Source organism: Pinus tabuliformis, chromosome 3_1 (genome assembly GCF_031772625.1).
Source record: "Pinus tabuliformis cultivar Carrire ecotype Pingquan chromosome 3_1, CPIR1, whole genome shotgun sequence".
Lineage (NCBI taxonomy): Eukaryota > Viridiplantae > Streptophyta > Pinopsida > Pinales > Pinaceae > Pinus > Pinus tabuliformis.
Window position 1 is genome coordinate 844,713,772 of NC_142301.1, and position 22,143 is coordinate 844,735,914.

At 38.2% G+C, this 22,143-nt stretch overlaps 1 protein-coding gene across 2 annotated transcripts in view; it reads left to right on the forward strand.

Annotated features, from left to right (window-relative positions):
* The first annotated feature begins 10,994 nt into the window (after window positions 1-10,994).
* The window catches only part of LOC149190171 (coiled-coil protein), a 462,536-nt gene continuing 451,387 nt past the window's right edge, over window positions 10,995-22,143 (forward strand). The window contains exon 1 of one of the 2 annotated variants that reach the window (XR_016255961.1): window positions 10,995-11,495. Coding sequence is in view for 1 of the 2 variants with exons in the window: in XM_089412056.1 (XP_089268182.1) it covers window positions 11,403-11,495 (93 nt within the window). In the remaining variant the exon portion in view is untranslated. The remainder of the gene's footprint in view (window positions 11,496-22,143) is intronic. The other variant, XM_089412056.1, reaches the window with a different exon arrangement.

A 22,143-nucleotide genomic window follows, 5' to 3' on the forward strand; every position in this document is an offset into this window, starting at 1 on the left:
TGCCTTTTGATTCTTTAGAAGCACGAATACATCATGTTACAGCATTAGTAGAGCAATTGGCTTGTTATTGCCATGATGACTGTAAGTAGGTCATTGCTTTTATGAATGAACTCCAACACAATTAGTGGCATATCATGGATCAATTTGTCTCTCTTTGTCGAGGACAAAAGAGGATACAAGAGAGGCTAGATTGTCTTGAAGGCGGGATGGCTCATATGGAGGCACATGTCCATGAATCCTTCTGTTTGCCACATGGAAATGGTCTGGATGACTAGGCTCCAGGAAATATAACTGACCAAGTATGATTATGGGTTGTATTGGATCCTTCGGGTTTTTTTGGTTACTCTGTGTAATATGTTTATGGTATTTAAGTTTCTTTTCGTTGTTTCCAATGTCTTTTTTCCATTACCATCTGGCCAACAAGTCTAGTAAGGATGGTTATAACTATGTAAGCTAAGTACAGTTGCAGGAAGGGTTGTGTATTGTTTGTGGTTCATGTTTCCAGTGACAAAGGTAAGAATGTTGAGGATGGTGAAGTCTTTAAGAAGTATCATGTTTTGTAGCAGTTTTAGGATGTGTTTCCCATTGAGATTTCAGAGTTACCGCCTCATATGAAAGTGGATTTCTCTATTGAGTTAGTACCAGGAGAAACACCAACGTTAAATGCACCTTATAGGATGAGCACTCCAAAGTTGGTGGAACTGAAGTTGTAGCTTAAGGAAATTCTTGATAAGAGATACATAAGGCCAAGTTTATCGCCTTGGGGTGCACTAGTGTTGTTCGTAAAGAAGAAGGATGGTACTCTCAAATTGTGCATTGATTACAGACAACTAAACAAGGTGACCATTAAGAACAAGTATCCATTGTTGCGGATTGATGAATTGTTTGATCAGCTGAAGGGAGCAACAATGTTTTCAAATATTGATCTAAGGTCAAGATATCATCAAGTTCGCATCAAAGAATAAGATATCTACAAGACCACATTCCGTATGAGATATGGTCATTATGAGTTTGTGGTCGTTCCTTTTGGTTTTACTAATGCTCCAACCACTTTCGTATGCTTGAGGAACTGTGTCTTGCGTCCTTATTTGGACAAATTTGTGATAATGTTCATTGATGATATATTGATATATTTCAAGAATGAGGAGGAGCATACATAGCACCTAACAACAATAGTGAGATTGTTGAGAGAGCATCAGTTGTATGTCAAGCTTAGCAAGTGCAATTTATTTCAGACTGAAGTTCATTGCTTGGGACATGTTGTTTCCAAGGAGGGGATAACAATGGATTTGAAAAATATTAAAGTTATCATGAAGTGGCCAATTCCTAGGAATGTGGATGAGGTGAGATCATTCATGGGGATAACAGGTTATTACAGAAAGTTCATCAGGAACTTCTCAAGGATTCTTCATCCTATTACATCTTTGCAGAGAAAAGGAATGAAGTTTGAATGGACTTAGGAGTATGCAACTAGTTTTAAGCAGTTGAAGCATTTGCTTACAAATGCTCTAGTTTTGAAGATTGTAGATCCTAATAAGGAGTTTGTAGTTTGTACAGATGCATGCAAGAAAGGAATTGGTGGAGTCCCAATGCAGGAAGGATAGGTGGTATGCTATGAGTAAAGGAAGTTGAATGAGCACGAGCAAAACTATGTGACTCATGATCTTGAGTTGGTAGCTACTATTCATGCATTGAAGATGTAGAGACATTATATTCTTGGCAGGAGGTTTAATCTGATGAGTGATCAGAGCAGACTAAGGTACTTGTTTGACCAACCTAATCTAAATGTTAAGCAAGCTAGATGGTTGGCTATCCTCAGTGAGTTTGACTTTGAGATCATATACATCAAGGGCAAGGAGAATCAAGTTGCAGATGCTCTCAGTAGGAGAGTGAACGTGAATCACATTTTAGTTGCGAGCTCTTATGGAATATATTTGCAGGAGTAGATATTACAGGTAGGGCAACAAGATTACAAGTACCAACTACTAAAAGAGAGATCGTAACAATAGGGTGAGGAGTATGCCCTCGTGATAGATGGCTTGTCTAGATTCAAGAAAAGGATATATGTATCAGATAGAAGTGAGTTGAAGAAGCTTGTCTTGAGGGAGTTTCATGTCAAGCCATGTCCAAGACATCCAGGATACCAAAAGACTTTGATAGATGTGAAGAAGTTCTATCATCGGCCAAAATTAAAGAAGGAAGTAGCTAAGTTTGTTGCTAAATGCTTGGACTGTCAGCAGGTGAACGTTGAGCGTAAACACCCAACTAGTCTATTGCAACCTATTCAGATCCTAGAATGGAAATGGGACGTCATTTCCATGGACTTCAATTAAGGTTTGAAGAGGACATCGAAGCAACATGTTTCCATCATGGTTGTGGTTGATAGGTTGAGTAAGGTAGCTCACTTCATTTTAGTGAAGTCTATGAATTCATCTAGTGAGGTAGCTAAGATCTTCACAAGGGAGATAATGAGATTGCATGGTGTTCCCAAGATCATATTAGATGGAGATGCCAAATTCACTTCCATGTTCTGGAAGGAGTTGTTTGCAGGCTTGGGGACAAGGTTAGCTTTTAGTGCAACTTATCATTCATAGACAAATGGATAGACAGAGAAGTGAACAAGATCCTTGAGGACATGTTGAGGATGTATGTCATGCATCACTAGAGGAAGTGGGAGGAGTATCTTCCACTGGTGGAGTTTGCATATAATAATGGGTATCAGGAATCCTTGAAGATGAGTCCATTTGAGACTCTCTACGGGTAGAGTTGTAATACTCCTATCATCTAGATTGATCTAGTGCATCAATTTGTTGTGTTCTTTACTAGATTCATGGGATAGCCTGGTTGATGCAATAGGTAGCAATACAACTACCTTGAAGTTTGATGAAATAGTCTCATCCTTGTTGTCGGAGGAGATGAGGTAGAAAAATATGGAGAGCCATAATGGAGATGCCTTGTTTGTACAAAGACGGTCCCATAATAGAAACAAAAATAAGTCCTCGACTGGGAGATCTAAATCTAGATGGAGATCTAAATATCTGGGAAAACCTGTAAAGGTACATTGGAAATGTGGAAAGGAAGGGCACTTTAAAAAGGATTGTAGATTTGAAGCTCCTGAGAAAGGAAAGGGATCTGATGGTGCTCCTTTCGCAGAGGCAAAAACCACCTCGGATGAAGGTGGGAATGTGTACTTGGCTTCTTCTTCAAGTACACATGTAGATCATGAAGCATGGTTGATTGACTCAGGTGCATCCTTTCACTTCAATCCCCATAGGAAGTGATTATGCAAGTATGATAAATATGATGGTGGTGATGTCTTCTTAGGGGATGACAGGAAGGTTAGAATCGTTGAATGTGGAAAATTCAAGCTAAAGTTGAAAGGTGGAAGGATTAGAATACTTTTGGGTGTTTTTCATATTCTTGCATTGGCCAGAATTCTGATTTCTGTAAGCAAGATGGATGATGCAGGTTTAAAAACAATGTTCGAGAAGATACCTGCAAGATGGTTCAGGGAGCATTGATATTGATGCAGGGAATTCAGATTAGGACTCTATACAAGCTCCTGGGTAGTATTATTATTGATGGGTGCAACAATTTGTGGTTTCTGAAAGTGGAGCAGAAAATCTAGTGGTCTTTAGAGAAAAGACCATACTATGGCCTCAAAGGCTTAGACATGTTGGAGAGAAGGGCCTTCGAATACTTCATGGTAATGGTTTGGTAGAAGGTATGTTTAATTCTCTCTGGATTTTGATTTTTGTGAACATTGTGTATATGGGAAGCAAAATCGGGTGAGTTTCCCCTCTGGTGGTAAGAGGGCAAAAGGGATTTTAAAGCTTGTGCACAGTGATGTGTTTGGACTTGTGTCTGTTCCATCACTGGGTAAGTCTATGTACTATGTATCATTTATATATGACTTCTCAAGGAATACATGGATACATTTCCTCGGGAAGAAATCTGAAGTCTTTTACAAGTTTAAAGAATTTAAGGCTTTGGTGGAAAACCAAACAGAAAAGATATAAAGGTGTTGAAGACAGATAATGGTGGAGAGTTCTGCAAGAAGGAATTTGAAGAGTTTTGTAAGAAGTGTGGGATAACATGGCATAAAACTACTCCATACACACCTCAACAAAATGGAGTTGCGGAAAGAATGAACACGATGTTGATGGAAAAGACAAGAATCATGCTAAGTGGTGTCAGATTAGGACAAGAATTATGGGCAGAGGCAGTGGAGATTGCATGTTACCTGGTTAATAGATCACCTTCATCAGTGTTGGAGGATAAGTCTCCACAAGAGGTATGGATTGGTAAGAAACCCTCTCTTTCACATCTGAGGGTATTTGGCTGTGATACATATGTACACGTTCCAAAGGAGAAAATAACCAAGTTGGATAGTAAATATGGAAGGTGCATCTTTATGGGGTATAAGGATGGTTTAAAAGGTTATAAGCTTTAGAACTCAGAAACAAGGAAGGTTGTGTACAACTAAGATGTGTGTTTAGAGAGATGAAACATGTTATTAAACATGAAGTCCTACCAAAGGAACCTGAGAAGATAGAGTTTGAGCTAAAGGAGGAAGAATCAAACTCTACAGTAGAAGAGGAATAAGAAGATGAAGAGCCACAAACTCCAACTGTGAGAAGATTAGTTCGAGAAAGAAGGCAACTAGAAAGGTATAGTCCATATGCTTTCTATTAAAATTTTGCTTTATTTATTATTGATGATGATCCCATAACTATTAAGGAGGCAATGGATTTAGAGGATGGCAAACTCTCGAAATAGGCCATGGTTGATGAAATGGCATCTTTGGACAAAAATGAGGCTTGGGATCTGGTGGAGTTATCGGCTGGAAGGAAACCCATTGGAAGCAAATGAGTGTTTAAGAAGAAGATGAATGCATAAGGAAAGGTGGAGAAATACAAAGCTCAATTGGTAGCAAAAGGTTATTCCCAGGTGTCGAGAATTGATTTTGGTGATATTTTTTCTCGTGTTGCCAAGGTAGCTTCTATTAGATTACTTTTATTTTTTGTTGTTGCTTTTGATTTTGAGATAGAACAAATGGATGTGAAGACATCATTTCTTCACGGTGATCTGGAAGAAGAGATCTACATGACGTAACCTAAAGTCTTTGTGGTGAAGGAAAAAAAATAACTAGTATGCAAGTTAAAAAAGTCTTTGTATGGGTTAAAATAGTCACCAAGGATGTGGTATTAGAAATTTGATACATTTATATGGGGACTTGGCTTCACAAGAAGCAAAGCGGGTCATTGAGTGTATTTTAAATTAATTGGTGACAGTGTTATTTATCTGGTTTTGTATATGGATGATATGTTGCTGCTTGGAAATGACAAAGAAATTATCTAGGATTTGAAGACCCAATTGTCCTCCAACTTCGACATGAAGGATCTTGGTGTTTCAAACTATATTGTGGGCATGGAAATGATACGAGATCAGGAAAAGAGGAAGCTTTGGTTAAACCATAGGAAGTATGTTGAGACAATACTATAGAGGTTATATGTAAGATAGTAAATCGATGAAGGTTCCTATTCCTATAGGTGTAAAGTTATCCACTGAACAATGTCTCAAGACATAAGAAGAGGAAGAGGACATGTCCTGTGTTCCATACACAAGTGCAGTCAGTAGCCTGATGTATGCAATGGTATGTGCTAGGCTAGACATTACACATGCAGTGGGAGTATTGAGTAGGTTTATATCAAAACCAGGGAAGGAGCATTAGACAACATTGAAGCGGGTTTTTAGGTATTTGCATAGCACTAATGTTTATGGTTTTTGCTACCAAAGAAGACCATGATTGGACTGAGTTTTGGACATTCGTAGATTTGTTGATGCACACTGGGCTGGAGATCTAGATCAGAGAAGATATACAAGTGGGTACATGTTTAACCTATTTGGAGGTGTAGTAAGTTGGATGAGCAAGAGATAGTCTGTAGTGGCACTTTCAACTACAAAGGCAGAATACATGACAACCACTCATGCAAGTAAGGGAGAAGTTTGGTTGCAGAGATTGTGTTCATGTATGGCATTAGTACAATGAGTTATAAGGATAGATTGTGACAACCAAATTGTAATTTTCTTGGGAAAGAACCTTGCTTATCATTCAAAGACAAAGCACATTATGTCCAGTATCACTTTGTGAGCCATACAGTTGAGGACAAAAAGGTGTTGCTGGTAAAGGTGGACACTTTGAAGAATACTATAGATGCATTGATGAAGTCTGTGAGCACTGAGAAGTTTTCTTCGTGTAGAGAAACAATGGGTGTTGTAAGCGTGGACCAATGACTAAGCTCTCATATGACCCCATGTGTGGAAAGAAAACAACAAGTGTGAGAATGTTGGGTGTGTGTTATATTCTTTCATAGACTACCCTTCGTTGCATCGAGTGCAATGGGGGGTGTCATAGGGGGGTGACAACCGCCCCTATTGAGGGGTTTGCAGGGGGGCTATTGCCCCCCTGCATGGGATCCGAAGCATCGCCCCATATTTCTTTTTTGGACCCTATATTAGGTGGGCAGAGCTACCTATGGTTTTGTGCATGAGTTTTGCACACAGTTTTGGGCATGATGGTTTTCTGCCCATGGTATCTTGTAGATCCGGTCAAGGGAACTGCGATTATGTTCTAATCCAGGTTAACGTATTGGGGTTTATGAATGATTCAACATGTATATATATGTATTGTAGCATTGAAAGGAATATAATGAAAAATCAATTTGGTAGTCCCGGTTTTAGGATCCATGGGAAATCTATGTGTATTTGTTTTGTGTTACTCGCCATTGTATATTTTATATTTTTTAGAATTTGTTTGCAACTAATTTCTGTGCAGGCTTAAAACGTAAAAAGGTGTGAATGCATGGTACATGCATTTATTTATTTGGTTCATTTACTGTCACTATCATGGGTTTTTCCTAGTTTGATAGTGGTTCCACCCTTGCCTTTCCATTTCTTAGATAGCCATGGTGTGATGGGATTCATTCTTAGTTTAGCTTTGGATTACCAGAAGGTTTTTAGAACGGGGTGAGGTGATCTTAGGAAAAGACCCAAGGGTTGGGGATGGAGATGGTTTTCTTCGGGAAACCCTCAATAGGTGGGTGGAGACAGGAAAATTCCTCAAGGTATGGTGAAGGAATTATGAGGCATCCAATCTTGGTTTGGTTGTGATCTCGGGGTCGTTTAGGTGAGATCACAGTAGTTTGAGGGTGGATATGGTTTAACCTCTAGAGTCCCTAGTTGGTTATATATTGGTTTATCCCATGAGATCCCACATTCATGCTTGGAATATGACACGAGGGTGATTGAGTAAAAGAAAGATTTGGTTCAACCCAATCTACGGTCGGGTGGTACATGGAAGTCCCTGACTTGGTTCACTTTTGCATATGTAATGATGAGCTATATTTCCTAAGGTGATTAATGAGCACATGTACATGTTATTATGTTGATTTTATGGTAGATTTGTCATGGCTCCTATTTTGGTTATATGCTGGTTATATGCATGGTTCTATGATGTGCTCTAGTTACAGCTCTTGCTCATGATTCTACAAGTTATTGAATGGTTGATGAATGCATGGGCTAACAAGTGTTATTGTAGCTATCTTGAGAGGGCATTACACCTTCTTGGTGATTCTTGGATGAAGTTCAATTCCTTATGATCAGATATGCATTCATGACCTATAGCTTCTATGTTTACCATATGTTTGACTAAATGTTTATCATGGACTAGGCATGTCTAGGTCAAGTTCTTGCTTGAGTTTTTTTTGGTTGGTTTTGTCATCATCTTGTTTATGATTCTAGAAAGTTACAGGCAATTTTGGGTAATGGCGTGGAGGCTGGTTTGAAAAGTGGCTCGGATCTCAAAACTGTCAGCACAAAATTGGAGTTTTTGGGTCATAACCGCATAGAAGCAAGCCCATGAGTGCATTTATAGCCTCACAACTACATGCACATGTGTCAAGGGTGCAGTTTGGGTATTAAGCTAGTGAAATGGGGTTCCATCTCAGGGATTGATCACCTGGGATGGTTATTTGGCTCCCGAGTCGTCTGTAGTCCCTAAGGGATGTCATAAATGTTTCAATTTGTAGGCCCCATTTCCATCATTGGAACTTGGAGGTCAGATCATGTCGTAGTAGCACTCAACTCGTGTTTACCCTGGAGAGCTTGTAAAAGCAAGTAAATGTGGGAGGGGGCATTACAATGGAGCAATTTACATGACTCTATGTAATGTTTAATATGCTTGGTTCAATTGTTAAAGTGTACAAAATTCATAGTTTAACATGATATGCCTCTTATAGACTTCTATGCCTAACACCGTTGGGAGTTCATGATTAATGTTGACATGGTTGATGTAATTCCATGGGTCGGGTGTTATAATTGTCAAAGGAGTCTTCGTTGTATAAGAATTGAGGAATTCTATTATTAAAGTGTTGTATATGGCATGTTAAGAACTAACATGGATTTCTTTTATATATGACTGATTGTTTGACTCCTCTAGCCATGGATCAATAAATGAAATAATGAATTAATGTAAAATATATCAGGGAATTCGATAGTAATGTTTTCAAATCCATTCAATAGGAGGATTTTGAGTTGAAATAATTAGAATTACAAAGCACATTCAACCATGGATTGACTTGTTTTAAGGCCTTATTGTAGGTAGATTTATACCTTTATGATTGTATTTTATATATGTTTAGTAGATGGTCTAATTGTGCTTTGCATGATGATGCATTCTTGCAAATCTACATGTTCTGGGAGATGTTAGGCTCCTGGGAGAATCTTGACCAACTTTCTTATTTGCTTGAAGACTTTACGTGTTAGTATAAGGTAGAATTTCGCCTTACATACGGGGCTGGGAAATAATCCCAGAGATTTGTATTTGGTTTGGATACATCGTAAGCTGCCCATACATGTCTGCGCATTCATGCGATTTGCCTTGGTGCATTTTTGTGGGAGCACCAAATTCAAAAGGGACTAGATATATTTTAGGATAAGTCAAGTGGAAAGCACATCCAGAATCAAGCTTCTTGAAAGACTAAATGTGGGGTTAATTCAGAAGGATATCTGAGAATTACCGCAGAGGAACCTTTGTGGAGGAACGAAATTCAATTGAATCCTGGATATACCCATGTAAGAGTTAAGGAGGAGGCGATTCAGGTTGGGGCCTAGTTTGGGCTAAAAGGTGTATTCAATATATATATGGGGTGGCATAAAAAGGCTTAGGCGTCGGATTTGCTGGATACACTATGACGCTGGATGTTGTGGGTGATCAAGATGCATCTAGGGATTTGGGAGGTTCAAATGTTGTAAAAACTTGGGAAACTCAAATTTTCCAACAAGGAGGATATAACAAAAACATCATATTTACATGCTAAGGGCCAAACTCGTGGGGCCCATGGGCTAGGTAACATGGAAGGTGCCACATGGACTTAGCCATGGCCACGTTGGTGCCCGGAGTGATGTGGAACCACTTGGGTGAAGTGCGGTTGCCACATGGGTGCTATGTGGTAGGGTTTAAATGACTAAACTTTAAATGATAATAACTTTCAATTCGAGCATTGGATTGAGATAAAATTTTATATTACTAGAAAGCTCTCAACGAGTTGAATGCGGCGGTGTTGTCAAAAGTTAATTCCACTAACTTTGGAAGGAAAGGAAATTTTGTAATCCCATTTCCATAATGAGATCCTGGAAGTTGGATTAGTTGAAAGTAACACCTCCCATCTGCCTGAGAAGAGGTAGGGGGTGGAGGGATTGTTACATCCTCAAATCCTCGTTGACTAGCAGCCACCCCCCTGCCCCCACCCCCCACAAACTTCTTGATATTTGAACTTATCATTCATGCTTAATCCACTAAGGGATGGAGGATGGTCTTAATTGACCATTAACCATCAACTCTCCAAACTTCAAATTGCAACCTTGCTTGACACATTGATCTACTTCTTGATTACCATCCCTTAGAATGTGTTTGAACTCATCTTTGGGATATCTTTTGATACCTTCTTAATCTGATTTAAGATATCATCCAAAACTTTGTCTTTAAGGGAAGATCCTTTGACCAAATATTGAATTATTGAAAGGGAGTCACCCAACACAACGAGATAAGAGACGTGAAATTGTTTAGCAAAAATAATTTCTTGAAGTAAATCGCAAGCTTCCGCACAATTATTTTATCTTCGTGAAATCCTATACATTCTCTAGAACTTTAGTTTCTCCAAAAACCTTTAAAAACCCTCATCTTAACACCACTAGATATTATATTATTTTTAAAATAAAATAAATATTGTGTTTTTAATTAATGAAATCAAATACAAAATTTAATAATATAAAAATTTTAACCACTCATTTACCAAATGTCGAACAATATTTTGTGTGTGTAAAAGATTATTGGTTTAAAAAGCATAACCAAATGAATCTTGGACTAAATCACGAGAATTTAAACCTCAGATCTAATGCTTTACATAATACTATCATCCCCTTCTTTATTGAATTACCTCGAAAAACTCATTATGAAATTTTAACATTACCTTTAACCATATAAAAAAACTAACAATATTTAAAATTTCTATTTTATATGCAAAAAGAATAATAATATATATAAAAATAAAAATATTTAAATTTTCTATTTTATATTATAATAAAAGAATAATAATGTATCAATAAAATATTTCATTAATAAGAATAATAATGTATCAATAAAATATTTCATTAATTTTTTATTTTGATGAAATAATAGTGACATGTTAATCAAATTAATTTATTTGATTTTATAAAATTTTAATAAAATAATATATATTTTTAAATTTTAATAAAATAATAATAACACATAAAAATATATTATATATATTTATTATAATTTAAATTTTCAATAACATTATATATTTATTTTATTTTATTAAATTAAATAATATATTTTAATAGTAAAATGCGGAAATGGAAAGAACGAGGCCAAAAGAGTAAATGAAAAGAATGAGGAGACATATTAATAGGACAGGCGGGATGTCTCATAAATAATTGACTTGTTTCCACTCTTCTTCTCGAGTCCTGGAAAACGAAGGATTCAATGGAAGCCAAATGCCAGGTACTCTAGCAGCCTTTGAATTGTATGGTCCAAGGGTTTTTATCGCGACTGTGCTCATCTTCACAATCAGGTGGGCACGACCACGATTTACCAGCAGAATTGCTGATTATAATGTCCAAAGACTGGTAAATATGATGACTTATGTCTGGACCTTCTAATAATGAATTATTAGATATTCCCTTCCAAATGGAATTCTCTGAACCATATCCGCAAGTTTGTGGATGCGAGACGGCTGGTGAAAGTCGATTCGAGCCAGTGACCTTCAGATGAACTTTCGCTTTTAATAATTTTGCAAAACCCCAGTCGGATCTCCAGAATGGATCTCAAGAAAGTCGGAGAGAAGGTTCTAAATACAGTCAGATCGGCCAAGTCCTTCAGTCTTTTGCCATCCACCTCGGATCGGCCTGAGGTCAGCTTTTAACTATATATTTTTTTTGCTGTCAAATGATCAGAATTATGCTGGCAGGTTCTTAATCTAACTTGAGTTTGAAGTAGAGTAGCTTTTTTTTAGCTAATTGACCCACTGGGATCGTAATTCGTCATGATTTCACATCATTTGTATGACATTCTTCCAGTTCTCCAATGTTAAATGGTCGCAATTATCCCAGAGGTGTTTAATCATCTTAACATATTCAGGGTCAAGGGATTTTAGCTGATAGCCGGAGTTAGTTTCTCAAGTCTTTGATGGCATTGGAAAGTTGGCAGGGCACTGACATTACAAGCCCGTAAATTCACAAGTTCCTGATTATAGGCACTACAATAACATAATACTTCGCTTTAGCTACGACTAGTGTAAAGCTTTACTGAAAACATGAAGTGGCTAAAGGTCAAGAATTACTTCAAAAGATGATACTATTAAAAGTTTAGCAGTAAAACCATGTTTCCCACTAAGAAGCGATAAAGGAGTGTTATCTATTATGTTAAAAATCACTTGGGACTTGCACCTTCCCGCGATTGCAATACTTTTAATGGATATTCATTGGCTTCTATGCCCATAGTTGTGTGATTAAGACAATCTTGGAGATTTTGTTCGTAACTTAGGTCCCCATGTAGGAACAATTATAGGGATATCCTTGTCGATTCATAGAGACATTAAGGTGCATCAACAAAACTTAACTTCTCGGTGGTGCCCTTGTGGGAAGCTACAAACTGCATAAAAGACTTAGCGATAGTCTTGCTTGTCTCAGAGTGTAATAAGAACAAAATCCAAAGCATTGACTATCATAGACTCAACGTCTTCAAATCTTCAAACCTTCAAACATGTCTTCTTGTTCATCGCCCCCTTGCATAACTTCACGAGAAGGAACAATTGAGAATTATTAAGATTTAGGTTTCAAAGGAGAAGAATTGTTTTTGTTTGGATGAAGTGAAGCCCAAATCTTGCCTAGAGGAAGTGGAGTCCAAATCCATGCGACTGCAACATCTTTGACTTGAAAGAGTCAAAACACTTGTTTTCGAGGCTTAACACAGACCGTGGGACTTGGTTTAAGTTTATTAATAAAAGTAGATTCACATTAAGTTCAGACGTACAATCTAGATTATTTCATACTGTGATAATTTCATCCCCCAATTGAGATTTGTATTGTAACTTCTCGAGTGCAAAACCATATTTGGTTTAACAACAATCTATTGGTACTAGATCTACATAAAGGTCAAGGGAAAGTCAACATACCAAGGTTCTAAATACAGTCAGATCGGCCAAGTCCTTCAGTCTTTTGCCATCCACCTCGGATCGGCCTGAGGTCAGCTTTTAACTATATATTTTTTTTTGCTGTCAAATGATCAGAATTATGCTGGCAGGTTCTTAATCTAACTTGAGTTTGAAGTAGAGTAGCTTTTTTTTAGCTAATTGACCCACTGGGATCGTAATTCGTCATGATTTCACATCATTTGTATGACATTCTTCCAGTTCTCCAATGTTAAATGGTCGCAATTATCCCAGAGGTGTTTAATCATCTTAACATATTCAGGGTCAAGGGATTTTAGCTGATAGCCGGAGTTAGTTTCTCAAGTCTTTGATGGCATTGGAAAGTTGGCAGGGCACTGACATTACAAGCCCGTAAATTCACAAGTTCCTGATTATAGGCACTACAATAACATAATACTTCGCTTTAGCTACGACTAGTGTAAAGCTTTACTGAAAACATGAAGTGGCTAAAGGTCAAGAATTACTTCAAAAGATGATACTATTAAAAGTTTAGCAGTAAAACCATGTTTCCCACTAAGAAGCGATAAAGGAGTGTTATCTATTATGTTAAAAATCACTTGGGACTTGCACCTTCCCGCGATTGCAATACTTTTAATGGATATTCATTGGCTTCTATGCCCATAGTTGTGTGATTAAGACAATCTTGGAGATTTTGTTCGTAACTTAGGTCCCCATGCAGGAACAATTATAGGGATATCCTTGTCGATTCATAGAGACATTAAGGTGCATCAACAAAACTTAACTTCTCGGTGGTGCCCTTGTGGGAAGCTACAAACTGCATAAAAGACTTAGCGATAGTCTTGCTTGTCTCAGAGTGTAATAAGAACAAAATCCAAAGCATTGACTATCATAGACTCAACGTCTTCAAATCTTCAAACCTTCAAACATGTCTTCTTGTTCATCGCCCCCTTGCATAACTTCACGAGAAGGAACAATTGAGAATTATTAAGATTTAGGTTTCAAAGGAGAAGAATTGTTTTTGTTTGGATGAAGTGAAGCCCAAATCTTGCCTAGAGGAAGTGGAGTCCAAATCCATGCGACTGCAACATCTTTGACTTGAAAGAGTCAAAACACTTGTTTTCGAGGCTTAACACAGACCGTGGGAATATAAGCTAGTTTGTAAAACTTTTCTTCAACTTGGTTTAAGTTTATTAATAAAAGTAGATTCACATTAAGTTCAGACGTACAATCTAGATTATTTCATACTGTGATAATTTCATCCCCCAATTGAGATTTGTATTGTAACTTCTCGAGTGCAAAACCATATTTGGTTTAACAACAATCTATTGGTACTAGATCTACATAAAGGTCAAGGGAAAGTCAACATACCAAGTTGGCTTTATTGCCTCTAAACTCAGAGCCAAATGAAAGGGAGCAATACTTTCCTTGCCTCTTAACAAGCTTTGCCTGGTTAGGAGCATTGCAGGAACATAGGTCTTAGGATCTTAAGCTATCATGACCTCTTTAGTTGATTGGAAGGTTTGACAGAAGCCTCAATGGAATTACTATCAACCTCTTCATCTTTAACTAGAATTTCCTTGATGTAAAAACTAGGCATTAAGCTCAAGGAGTCAGGGTATGCATGTAGTTGTAGAAGTGAATGTCACATGACTTAGTAAAAAACTATGTTACCAGGATTTGGATACGGATACGGATTCGCTAGTTTTTTGAAAATCCAAGATCCGGATACGACAAGGATATGTCATGTACACAAAAAAATAAAATATAATAATATTTTAAAAAATTTAAAAAATACTTTAGAGCTAAAAAAATCGAATACTCCATGAAACCATCAAACACTTTTAGAAAACTGAATGATAAATATGAAGATTGAAACATTGAAATGATGCATCCTCCCTCATACAAAGTAACAAAAAGGATCATAATATCATAGTAAATACATTTACGTATCCTCAAATGGATCTATATCTTCTGCATATTGCAACTCTACATCATGAATAGATGATGGGGGTTCTGGAATGTAGGAAGTTGCATCAGTAGGCTGGACTGGTGGTGGAAAAATATCGTCAAGTAGGTTGAGGTGAGTCATGGCATTCAGTGTCAGGTTCAAGTCAGAGATCTCAGGCTCCACATCCCACATCCTGTTCGAACCTTTTTTATACTCTAGTTCAACATGTGATAGGAGACAGAGTTTGGAATGAACATAAACAAGATCCTCAGCCTTTGTCGCTCCCATCCTGTTTCGCTTCACTGAATGGATGAAGTCATATGTACTCCAATTCCTCTCAGCTGATGAGGAACTAGTAACCTGTGATAACAACATGGTGGCTGGAGTAGAGAGATGAATGCTATCCCCACCATGGAAGCCCCACCAAGTAACAGGATCAAGATGCCCTCGATCATCCATAGCTACTGGATCTGAAAAGCTACCAGTAGACTGTACAAACCCTCCAAATTCTTGGAGGACTTCCATATAACTCCCATATCTCTATAAATTTTCCTCAAAGCTGTTTTATATCCTTGTACCTCTTCAGAATCCTTGTTTGGTGCTGTTCTACCAGGGAAAGACAAATTTTTAGAATGATAGTATTTAGGGTGCAATGCATATGCCAAAAGGTGTATTGATGTGGTCATTTTGTTCCACCTTTCTATAACGATGTCCTTCACTAAATAATAAAATGTTTCATAAGGGTCATTTTCACTTGCCCTGATAATTTCCATTATCCTCTCCAACATACTATCAATGTTTTCATAAACTTCCCTCGAGCAAGGTGTATTTGTACCAAATGCCCTGATCAAGGGTAAAATTGGTTCAGTGAACTGTAGAAGGTATTGGACCTTGTCCAACCATGCATCATCAAGAATGATGGACTTGATTTTTTGCCCTCTATTAGAAGTGGAAGTCCTCCATGATTCCCAAAGAGGGTCAATGACCATTGCTTGTAATGCTTGTCTCACCTCCACAAGTCTCTTTATGACAAGAGTGTTGGAGGTAAAACGAGTTTCAGCAACCTACAAGTTTCAAAAAGTCAATTCTCAAATGAGAAACCATATATAAACTTGTAATTAAAAATAAGAATTTCCAATACAAATAATATTGATTAAAAAAAAAGTAACTTCAGTAGCTCCAACTTTGCAAAAGCCCGATAAATGGCTTGGGACATTGAATGATTTGCTATGAACATTTGGATTTCTTTTGATACTACATATATTTCATTAATCCATTCAATCTCACCAATCTTAGCAAGCGTAAGGTTCAATGAATGTATTGCACATGGAGTCCAAAATGTGTGATCATATCGACCCTCCACAATCAAACTTGCAGCTTTACAAACTTGTGCATTGTCCGTAATGACTTGGACAACATTATGTGGCCCCACACTTTCTATTGAATCAATAAGAATTGTGGATATGAAAGATGCATCTTTCTCTATTCTACTGCAATTAACAACCTTCAAAAACATTGCCCCTTGGGGGCATACTGCAACAACATTAATTAATGGACGGTTTCTTTGGTCTCTCCATCCATCATAAATGATGGACACAACTGTTTCTGCCCATGTATCCCGGATTGCCTGTAGTTGTCTATCCACAGATTGTCTCTCTGATGCTAACAAAGTAGTGCGAACCTTTTCATATCTAGGGCTTTTGTACCCTTTTGGCGCTTCATTAACAACCTTAATCATTTGTTGCCAATAAGGGGAACACAAAAAATTTAATGCTAGCCCATTTGCATAAATGCAACGAGCTACATGTTCATCGACTATGTCTCTACCTTGATTATTGAAAGCTGCTTAAAGAGGGCCTAGAGTGGGCCTTTTATTAGTTGTGACAGCAGGCCTAGATGGCAATGGAGGCCTAGTTGTAGAGCTTTGCATAGGGTGTTTTCCCTTAGCAAGCTTCCTATCAGCAACTTCTTGTAAAGATGCATAGAATTTGATTTTTGCAGAACTCAAACCTTTGCTAGGTTTGCCATTTGCATCCTTTGACCCGGTGCATACTTGCACCCCTGTGTTAGTTTGACCAGCGAAATGAGCCTTCACTCTAGTAGATGAACCATTTTTGATATTTTGGTATTCATTGCATTTCCATTTAAATGAACCACCTCCCGGATTTTTTCCAATAATCTCTACATATTGCCATAGAGGAGATTTTGGGTCTGTTTTGATGATTTCCCCTTCACTCTGCTCATGTTGTGATGGTTCCATAATGATAATGGTCTATAGACTATAGGTTACCTAACTGCATATAAAATTCAAATTGTAATATATTATCAATATACAATTAAAAATTAAAATACATAATGATAAAAATTGAAATACATTAAAATTTAACAAATAATTTTGAAATTTTCTAACACTTCATAATAAGATAAATATAAATCTAAAATACACAATTAAAATACATAATAATAAAATATTAAATTGTGAATGGTTGAATAGTAAATACTACCAATATAAATCAATAAATGACAATTATATTTATAATAATAATTATTAAGTTATATAATATATGCGGTTATAACTTATAACTTATAACTATCATCGCGCCCATGAAAATAGCCAACTAAATATTAAATAATGCAAATTGTGATTTTTTAATTTTACCAAAATTCTAAATTTTGAACTTTGATATACAGTTAATTTTACGGTTTACCACGGCCTCCAACTATGCACAATCATGAACACCATGAATGAATATTATAATTTATTCAACAACTATAATATTATTCAACGCTCAATATTTATTATTATTCAACCATATGCATATCGTGATTTTTTTTTTGTTACACCTAGCTTCTTGGGGAGCTCACAATAGTCGTCTGAGTTGCTTGGTGGGTGCTGACAATCGTTGTTTGCCGACAAGCTTGTGCCCACTGCCAAATGGAATAATCACTGTCTGCCCACTGCTGAATGGAAAGTCGCTGTCTACCCATTGCTGAATGGTCGAAGAACAATGAATAATCGCTGCGGTTGTCTGCGGTGTTTGGAATGGTCAAAGAACAATGAAATATTTGATTGTGTTTTTGCTGTCTGCCGCGTGGTTTTGCGGCTGCCCTGTTTGAGTGTTATAGATAATGGTGCCGTCGACAACGAAAAGGGGCCTACTTTAAAACTGTTTAACCTAAAAGTTAAAAGCCGAAGTCAAACCGAAAATGTTTTTTTTTTCTGTTTCATTTTGGCGGTTCTGACATACAAACTCAGGATCCATTTCGGGAGAAGAGTTCTGTTTCCGTAAAGGTGAAGATTCGCCACCGTGCCGTATTTCCCACATTTCCAGGCGCATCCGGATAAGATCCGTGGATCTGTGGATCTTGGCCCTCTGATTACTGGATCCGGTAACATAGGTAAAAAATTGTTAATTTTTCTTAGGGCTCTATTGTGCTTTGCTTTAGATAATTGCATTATATCTTTTCATCATTCACATATACATTGAAGTCACCCCACAACATTATAACATTATTACATCTTATGCAATGATGTAGACAAAACAATATCAACAACAATGTAACGGAACATAAAGGAACAACAGAAGAAAAATCAAGTACACATAGAGACAATTGATTGGTCGGAGACCATGGCAGAACCCACAAGGGGGAAAACCCAAAATTCAATTCTTCTTCTTCTATTAGGTCTCATCAATTGTTCAGTTGAGATACAAAGTACAAATATGAATAGGCTGCCTAGGGCCTATAAATGTCTTGTTCACAATTTCGTTTGTGAATAAGATTCATCGACAATGCTGCTACATAATCCTATCATCAATAGCCTGCCATACTTGACATTAGGGTTACAACATGTAAATATTGCCACTATACTGAACTGCAATGATGCCATAGAGAGATACATCAATTAAGAAGACTTCGGCATATATCTGAAACAAGTATAAGGGTTTCTCTTCAGTTTCTCTTCACAGTTTCTGGAGATGAGGGTTTTGCAAATATATACGATACCATACAAATATGATTCTGCCATATACATTAGTACCAATACCAATACCATACCAATGATACCAATACTACTGTACAATACCCTAAACGCAGGGGAATTGAGAATTGATGCCATGTACATATTGTTGAAGAGGACTGTGCATATCAAAGGCATCTATATATAACTATGTCAATACTTAACTGTTGGAGCAAGATTATTCTGAGACCATACCATACATTTTGCAGAGACCATACTATACATTTGCTGCAAAGATGTGTTAAAATTGGCAACTAGGGCCAAACTCCATGTGGGTCATCTTATTTATGGCAGCTGATATTTTTCTTGGATTCCTGTCATCGGGAGGTGTAGGATTGATCTAAAGATCATTCGATTCCGATAAGTATTCATGAAGTTATGAATTTATTTGCGTTATAAGACAATTCGTGAAGGTTGGACAGCAACCAAATAAACCCCACATGTGCTCAACGTTTTAGTATAAACAGAGGTGGCCTTCAAGTCATTTCAACACACTTGCGATCTCTTCCTCTCTCTACTTGTCTTTGGGTTTTAGTAGAAGGAGAGATCCTAAGGAATAATGCTGCCCTGATCCAAACTGTTAGAAAAGCCAGAACTGCCGGAAAATCCGTAAATGCCGGAAAAGCCGGAACTGCCAAAAAAGCTGGAACTGCTGGAAAAGCCAGAACTACGGGAAAAGTCGGAACTGCCGAAAAAGACGAAACTTCTGGAAAAGCCGAAACTGTTAGAAAAGCCAGAACTGCTGGAAAAGCCGGAACTGCCAGAAAAGTTGGAACTGCCGGAAATGCCGGAAAAGCCTGAAATGCCGGAAAAGCCGGAATTGACGGGACTGCCGAAACTGTCGGGAACAACCGGAATTGTCGGGAGCATCCGGAATTGCCACAACTGCCAAGAATTGCCGAAACAGCCGGAGCATCTGTCTCTGAAGGAGAGCAGCGTGCAAGGGACAACTAACTTTGGGACAGTTGTATGGTACTTAGCAGCAAATACACCAAGCGTGCAATGTTACAGCTAGCATGCAAGGGACAACTAGCATGCAACAACAAGCATGCTAAGGACAACAAGCAAGCAAGGGACAACAAGCAAGCAAGGTGCAACCAACGCATAGGTTAGGATGGCAACATGGTGCAACAATGGCACATAATGCAGTACAGTGATGGGTACAGTCATGATTAATGAAGCGTGATGCAGCATAGTGATGATGGGTGCAGCATGGTGCAGCGCGGTGAGGTGCAACATGATGACGAAATGTAGCACAGTGATAGGTGAAGGAGTCACCTTGGAGAATTAGTTGAAGTAGCATGTCTTCAACTGATCTCATGTATCATCTTCTAAGAGATGATCTATGCTCTTATTTAGATAAGTCAAAGTGTTGACTTCTGTTGTAAATGTACCATCTCTCTCTCTGCTGAACTATTGAAGAACATATAAGAAGAATTGATCAAGGGTTTCCCCACATTGGGGTTTGTCCCTGGCTAGCGCCACATCTTGTGTTCTCTTGTCTTGGCTTGTCTTTTGCGATTTATGTTTATGTTCTATCTGCAGTTTACTTTAATGCTGATGTGATTGCTAATTTGGAAGAGATATGGAGCTAACTGTGAAAATTGAAATAAATTGCTCTAAGCATAGAACATACCTAAAATTAACATGGTATTGGAGCTGAGATGAAGACAATGCCCAAGCAAGAGTGAAAGAGCAAGCACCGAAGACAGTTGGGAAAGGACAAAAGGATCAGTGGATTCCTCACCCCTCTTCAAATTCACCGAGGGTGAAGTCGAAGCAGAGAATATTATCAGAATGGTGCAACGGAAGTTTCTGATGGCCTACCTAAAGATCACTTCATTGGGAAGTCTGGATCTAAGGGTGGAAGGAAAGGCAGATGCCTTGGTTGCAATGAGTTCGGCCATTATGCGAAGGAGTGTCCGAATGGCAGAGACACATCTCTTGATGAAGATAACAATCATTCGCGGGATATCTTCAATGATCAGAGGAATGATAGGTAATGCAGGTCATAAAGGAAATGGCCGACTCTTCAAAGAAAGCAATGAACCCCAGGTATGAAGAATCAAATGTTGTTTTTGATAAGATAAAGAAGCGTTATCTTGTATTGGCCCTCTCCTTCGGATTCTTTGGGAATCTGGCTTATTGATTGTAGTGCTTCAAGGCACTTCATCGGATAGTAGGGTGTACTCTCTAATTTGGTAGAATGGAAACAATCGTGGGATTATACTTGGAGCCGATGCCACCTATCCCGGAAAGGGTGTAGGGAATGTTAACCCTCAATTGAATGGGGGTACATCGATTCATTTGCAGAATCTATTTTATGTACCTGATCGCAAGAAGAACCTGGTGTCCATTTCGGCAATGGAAGTCAAAGGTTACAGGGTGGCACTCATCGATGGAAAGGTATGTGTTTGAAAATAGAATTTTCAAAGATGTTTTTGAGTTCAGGGTTGTATCAAGTTGCAGGAAGTCCACTGGGGACCATGTCCATTGACACATAGCACCGGAGGTCTGTGAGTCAGATGGTGACAGGGATGCTTGAATTCAAAAGGAGCATGAAAGTACATGTCTAAGATGTATCGAAGGAAAATCTTATAAGGGGACCATTCCCCTCATGTAGCAGGTCCACATGTTTCGAACAACTCGAGGGGTTTGAGATTCATGATCAGGAATCTCATGTATGCAGGTGGAAGAAAGCCCTCTATGGCTTGAAGCAGTATTCCCTGGGCGTAGTATGAGAGGATTGATAGCTGTCAGATGAAGTTGAGATTCACTAAGAGTGAAGCCGATCCAAACCATTGTTTGAAGGTTGTGGATGATAGACCTCTCATACCAGCACCTTCTAAGGACGACCTATTTCAAACAGGTGCAGACCCTCTCACTTGCAGAAGTAAGAGGGAGTTGGATTCCAGATGTGGAATGATAAACTGCAAGCCTGTGACTACCTCGAGGATCTTAACTTTTAGAAGTTATATGGTAATGATGTCGGACCAGATTTGGGAAATGCCTCTGAGTTTCATAAACTCATTCGCGTTGATGTTGTTGGTGAACTTCCATCCGGACATATGTTTTGCAGTTAGCATGGTGAGCTCATACTTGGTTGAGCCTCACTGGATTGGTGCCAAGAATCTTCCGAGATATCTTCGGGGCACAATCTCTCACGGATTGAGATACACTGTCGGAAATATGAAACTGCATGATTATTCGAATGCTGACTGGGCAGGGAGTGTGGAGGATCACTAGAGCACTTCTTAGTGCTGGTTCTCTCTGGATTCTGCTTTGATATCCTGGATGAGCAGGAAGCAGAAGTTGGTGGCTTTGAGCACCGCCGAGGTAGAGTACATTGCTGTTAGCATGGCCTCTTGTGAGGCAGTCTGGTTGCGAAAGCTCTTAAGTGAGCTATTCGTACACATGATGAA